The 6,762-nt window shown below is 40.1% G+C and overlaps 1 protein-coding gene across 1 annotated transcript; it reads right to left on the bottom strand.

Moving 5' to 3' along the window:
* Positions 1–5,481: 5,481 nt before the first annotated feature.
* Positions 5,482–6,432, bottom strand: LOC114023049 (olfactory receptor 6T1-like). The gene has a single exon (XM_027835535.1). It carries the CDS (start codon positions 6,430–6,432, stop codon positions 5,482–5,484), a length of 951 nt encoding a protein of 316 aa, XP_027691336.1.
* Between the last annotated feature and the right edge of the window lie 330 nt (positions 6,433–6,762).

The following is a 6,762-nucleotide window of genomic DNA, read 5'->3' as shown; positions in this document are numbered from 1 at the left end:
TACTTAGTGCCTAGTATATACCATGTCTTAGGGTACAAAGATGATGAATGAAATTATTTCTATTGACAGTGAGCTTATAATGTAATGGGGGAAGAAAACAAGTAAATAAAATAGGTATATACATATGCATACATATATAAATACATAAAAGTGTGTATGTATAATATAAGGTAAATAAATACAAATATGTAAAAAGTATTTTAATACAAGGGAGTTTGAGAGGGAGGGCACTAGTATTTGGAGAGACCGGGAAAGGAATCATGTAGAAGATTTTGCCTTAAATTGCATCTTAAAGGAAGAGAAATACTATATGACATGAGGGTAAGGAGGCAGTGCATTCCTAGTTTGGAGGATGGCCAGTACTAGGATAGGAGGTGGAGTGTTGCATATGAGAAACAGAGAGAAGACCAGAATTTGCCTTGGTCACAAAGTGTGGGAAGGAAAGCAATGTACAATGAGGCCAGAAGAAGGGTTGGGTTAAGGTTTTGTAGGGCCCTAAAAGCTAAACAATGGAGTTAATATTTTATCCTAGAGACAGTAGGAAGCCACTGGAGTTGGTTGAGTCACATCTGCACTTAAGTAAAATACATTTCAAATAGTGTTTAGGATAAATGAATGAATGAATAAAGCATTTATTAAGTGCTTACTATGTGCAAAACACAGTGCTAAGTACTTGGATGGGAACATAAGACAGACCCTGATCTCAAGGAGCTCATAGTCTAATGCAGAGACAACATACATGAAAGATTTCAGCTGCAAGTCAGATGTAGAGGTTTTTGGTTGCAGTAGCAAAGCAGATGGTAATGTCTCTTCTTTAAAATCATTTTCACTGATAAATTCATATCAGTTTCTGATGTTGAACCATTTGACAGTGCTAAGGATTTGGTCCATTTCTAGGTCTTCAGTATCTGAGGCTGTAGCACCTGTAGGAAGAGTGGCTAGGCTGTGCCCCTACAAGGGTTGCTGCCCAAGATGATAGCTGAGGGCACTGGGCTGAAAGCATTGCTATTCCCAACCCTGTTAGGCCCAGGGTCTTGAGTTACCTTAATGATGGTCTGAGGGGAGATGGTAGTCAAAGTGGCAGAGTTAGTTTCACTTGTCTGGCACGTTTCCTCCTCTTTCTCCCACGTTGCCTTGTTGCTTCAGCTAGGTGGTTTGCCTGCTTTGTGTGTCACAGTTGTTTGGAAGTCTTGGGAATGACTAGAACCTTCTGCACAGGAGTTGCTTTCCTGGGTGATAGTTGTGGAGATTGGGCTGAAAGTAGGACTGATCTTCTGGGGATGGGACAAGTTTTGCCATTCCCTCAGCTCCTCTGCTTATTTGCTTTTTGGTGACAGTTGTTCTACAATAGTTGCTTGGGGTGATGCAGAAGGTGGGTCCCCTCTGCACAATAATGTCCTTTCTCAATGATGAGTGGTACTTTGTGGGGCACTGTAGTTTTCAAGGCTCTTGGGTTCAGTGTCCTGGGCTATCTCCATCAGGGTGTGAGGGAGAATGATGGTCAAAGTGGTGGTGGTGGTGGTGGTAGTTTGACTTACCTGGAAAATAATGTCTTCTACTTCTCCTTCATTGTTCACCTCCATTTCAGCTAGGGCTTCTTGCCTGCCCTAAGTGTGACAGTTGCTTGGCATGTGCTGAGGATGTCTGACTCTTTCCCTATAGGAGTTACTTCATTGGATGATAGTCATGAGGTCTAGGCTGAAGGCAGGACGGGAAAGTGCTGCCATTCTCTTTGTGATTATCAGTCTGTTTGGTGGCAATTCAGTCCAGAAGGAAGTGGAGTTGGAAGATACTTGAGTCAAGAAGGCCACAGAAGATGGGTAGATTAGCTGTCCTTTACAGGAAGCTCACTTTCTTCATTACTGTCATTTACCAGAAGCTACTTTGCTAATCCATGTAACTTCTTCTCTTTTCTGGAAACCCTGCTCAGCTCTTTATGGTAATACAGCATTAGCATGCAGCATTAATAGAAACAGAAGCCTTTTGTAAAGTAAATTTTCAGATAATAAAGCTGAGAAGGAAGAGGCCAACTTTAATTCCTATTGCTATTAGTAGTGGCCATCTCTTCTGTTCACTTCAGAGGCTATGACACCTTAATATTGCCAGAGACAGCCACATTATTGCTAATACTGACATTTATTGTGATCCCTGAGGATTTTTCTGGTAGAGCATATTAGAAGAGTGACTACTGACTTAGGACATTTTCTACACCAGACTCATCTCCAGATCTGTATTGAACAATTGAATAGAGACAACCTTACACAGGTAGCAGTATATATTCTTGTTCTCTTCTATTAGATGTGGTAACTCCTCTTTTTGGCACTCCTTGTATACTTTATGGCGGTTATGAGAAATGTATTCAATATTACCTCTGTTAACCGGATGCCCATCACACACACTTCTTTCTTCCTTTTCCTTCTTGGATTTCTGCTACTCCTCCATCAATAACTCTAGGATAATGACTAGTCTACTCACAGGCAACTCAAATATCTCCTTTGGAGGTTTGCTTCGAAAATATTTTCTTTTTTTTTGTTCAATTCAACGGGCTTATCAAGGGGCTTTTCCCATTGCCAGCTATATCATGTTGGGACCACTATGTTGTCATTTCCCAACCATTGCACTATCCAGTCACTATGTGGGATATTAATGGTAGGCTCCTGTATGGGTAGCTTTGTCTGCTCAATTATTCAAGTTACACTAAATGTATGATTGCCATTCTTTGAACCTAATAAACTATACAGTGGATATCACATTTTCCCATTTTCCCATTTCTTGAAAAGAGTGTTTGCCAGGCCTTTACCAGGCCTCACATTTCATATATACCTGAAAACAGCGAGGACTCAAAATGAAAGTCAGCTGAATAATATAGGCCCGTATACTCATCATCACCATTGTAAAGAAAGTTACATGGAAACTTTATGCTCTTTCAGAACAATTTGGAAGTAACAATTTTGAGGAACTCTACTATAGTAGTAGTAGTAGTAGTAGTAGTAGTAGTAGTAGTAGTAGTAGTAATAGTAACAATAATCCACATGGTATATGGTATTGTTGAGCACTGCAAGGGGTTGGAAAAGCTTCCTCAAGTAGCATGGGCAAATTCCAATATAATCAGTGATTTCCAAGGTAATAGATCATCATTATTTCTTCCTCTCTCCTTTTGTTGATAAAATATGTAAATTGCTTTGAGGGTGGGGGGTTCCCAGAATAAATATTGGGTCCTTTGGTAGTGTTTTGTCTTAACTGAGTGCAAAAATCAGTCCAAAGTGACATATTTAGACAGAGCACGAGTCAGATATTTTTCTGACAATTGGCTTTCATAGTAATTATGATTGATATTTAGATAGCACTTTCTTGTTATCTCACTTGATATTGACAACAAGTGAAGGAAGTAGACAATGTGATTATTATCTTTATTTTGGAGATAAGGAGACAGACTTGAATACTAATTGACTTGTTCAGGATCACTTGGTAAGAAAGAGGAGTAGGACTTGAACCCAGGCCTTCTGAATCCCTGACTAGCACTATTTCACTATGTGAATATAAAATGGTATCCTACCTGCATAATGGCAGAAGAAGGTCTGGGCAGTAACTGTGAGAATCCAAGAATGATGGTGATTTTGGTCAGGAGCAGGGTGTTTCAGGATCAAGGCCATAAGTATCATTCTGATGTGCTTTAAGAATAGCAGAAATCAAAAGAGATGGTATAGAGGGAGGGCCAAGCAATCCAAAATTGACTAAGTCAATTTTGCTTCTCCAAAAGAACATAATTTCAGAGAATTATTAGGAAGAATGATTGGTGAAATAGTAAATCTTTTTTCCCTCATTGTTCCTATCAGAAACATGAGATGATGGCTTGCAACCCTGGTGTCTCACACATCATGAGGCTAACTGTCATATACCCTGTGGACGCTAACAGTTATTGGTCCTGGGGGATACAATGATTCAGAAAGTCTACATGGGAACAGATCAATTTTCTATGCTATTTGCAATGAAAACTAGTGATTCTACTCTGTTTTTGTAAAACTTCAAATTACCATGTATACCCAAAATTACTTTGATTGAATTCAATTCAATATATATTTATTAATGATAATAATAAGAATGAGAAGCTATTAAATGCTAATTAAGTTCCTCTTTGCAGCTATTATATAAGGTACAGTGTTGGATACTAGGTGTATAAAGACACAGCACTCCTTTCCCTTTGGAAGCTCATATGCCACCTTGGGCAATAAAAAATAGCTAGTATTTATATGGGGCTTTAAGGTTTGCAATGCTCTTTATATACACTATTTCATTTGATTCCCATAGCAATTTTGGAAGTAGACATTACTATTAATATTATCCCCATTTGATGGATGAAGAAACTCAGGTTCAGAAAGATTAAGTGTCCAAGGTCTCACAGGTCATAGTTGTCAAAAATTCTTCATTCCAAATTCGGGGCTATTTCTACTACCCCATGCTACCCTGATTCCAATTTGAACATGCTCTTGTTCACCAACAAGCCACTCTTTTCATCTCATAGATGGGATACACAGATTGCATTTCCTGTAGTATATTTTAAAGCCTGACAACTCTATTCTAGATATATACACATTAAAAAATTTACTTTGCATATACTTAGAGCCATAATTATAGTGGGGCAAGTGAAGATTTTGTCATAGCATGACAGTATCTAGTGTGAACAATTTCTCAATAAAGGGAAGAATCCTATTTCCTCCCCATCACTCAAAAAGTCTCATCTGCATGCCATATAGACATCACAGATCTATTTTTTAAAGTTCTCCACCAGCTTGTAATACTCACTACAATCTTGCTTTTTTCCTGACCCTTCTCACAGGTTCTAAGCAACACTGCACAATTTCATTTGCTTGGAGTATCCCACTATCCAGGTCCTATGGACATAACACCATTTCTTTGGATAATATTTTTACCACCATGAACTTCATGGGGACACTGAGATTATCTCTAGAAGGTGGGTTGCCCTCTTTCTAAGTTCAATGCAATTTTGATTATCCTCTACCACAGTACTGACAGTATCCTCCATTCCAACTACTATCTGCATGGAATTCACCTTCTTTACCCCAATTTCTGGTTATGGTTCTACATGTAATTTTAATATATGAATTGCAGAATAACAGAATATTAACTCTGGAAGGCACAAGGATGATCCCATCCATGACCTGCTCATTTTGTAAATGAAGAAACAAGTTCATAGATGGAAACTTCCTTGACTTTATGCTATAGACCATAAAGCCATTCTTCCAATTTAAAGGTGACTCTATTGAAAGTGTTTACCTTCTTTGTGGTTAAAAATATAAGCAAGTCATCAAAACCCCTTTTTGTTACTTATGGATGAAGTTTCTTTTCCAGTACTTAAGCATTAAGGCTGTTCTTTGACTCCAGGAGACAATGGTAGTCTGTTACTTGGGACGTTTTGTCTCCCAAACTACAAAGAGATGCTCACTCTCTTTCTCAGGGTCCTTATAACCTTCTGGCATCTATGTTTCTGTGCCATCTCAAGGCATCCCCTAGGGCCTGCTTCACCTTTTCATTACGGAGGCTAAAGATGAATGGATTCAGAAGTGGAGTGATGATGCATACTAAGGCTGAGGCCCCTTTCTTAAGTGACATAGACTGGCTCTCTGACGTGCGAATATAGAGGAAGATGGAGCCTCCATAGGCTATGACAACCACAGTAAGGTGTGAAGCACAGGTGGAAAATGCTTTCCTCCTTTCTTTGGCTGTTGGAGCTCGGAAGACAATAACAAAGATGCAGACATAGGAGACAGAAGTCAGTCCCAGAGAGCCCAGAAGAGCAGCTGTGGAAAGTATAAAGGCCACTAACTTCAGAAGTTGGGTATCCCCACAGGAGAGTTGCATCAAAGGCCAGCTGTCACAGAAGAAGTGGTCAATGACATTGGGGCCACAGAAAGGCAAGTTAGCCATGAGGATGGTAGGAGAGAGAACCCAAAGGAAGCCAGCAATCCAGGAGGCTATCACTAGTTGGACACAGATGGGACCATTCATCAGAGTCTCATAGTGTAACGGATGGCAGATAGCCAAATAGCGATCCAAGGACATGACAGCTAAGAGGAAATAGTCAGTGGTGGCCAGGAGGAAATAGAGGTAGGACTGCATGATGCAGCCGGCAAAGGAGATAGAGTAGTCCCTGGTGAGGATGCTGACCAGCATCTTGGGGACCACAACAGAGACCCACCCCAGCTCCAGGAGGGACAGATTTCTCAGGAAGAAATACATCTGGGTTTGCAGGCGGTGGTCAGAGCAGCTCAGCACAATGATGAGCAAGTTCCCCAGGATTGTCACCATATATGTTACCAGAAGCCCCAAGAATAGTATGATCTGCAGGCTCCAGCTTCCAGGGAAACCAATCAGCACAAATTCTGTTACCTGGGTCCAGTTATCTGAATGCATTTCCCTTTAACTGTGGGAGCAGAAGGACACACGGGATCACTTGAGGTTTGGTGACAGACAATTAGCTAATCCGCTATTTATTATCACCTAATATATGTAGAACACTGGGATAGACTCTCAGGACATGAAAGAGTCTCCAATTTCAAAGGATTTGCCATCTTGCTGGGGACAGAGTGTTTGGAAGAAACCTTTGTGGGAAAATTTCTGATTGTTGCTCATCTGGATATTGGAAAAGTCTCTGTATACTTTCACCCATGTGCTTTGTATAGATAAACTTATAGGGCTACATGCACATCCTTCCTTAATATAAAGCCAAACCCTCAGGTAAAG

This window comes from Vombatus ursinus, unplaced genomic scaffold, assembly GCF_900497805.2.
Source record: "Vombatus ursinus unplaced genomic scaffold, bare-nosed wombat genome assembly UNPS02014816.1, whole genome shotgun sequence".
In the NCBI taxonomy this organism is placed as follows: domain Eukaryota; kingdom Metazoa; phylum Chordata; class Mammalia; order Diprotodontia; family Vombatidae; genus Vombatus; species Vombatus ursinus.
The sequence above is the reverse complement of the archived record's forward strand: the minus strand, read 5'-3'. Positions and strand labels throughout refer to the sequence as shown.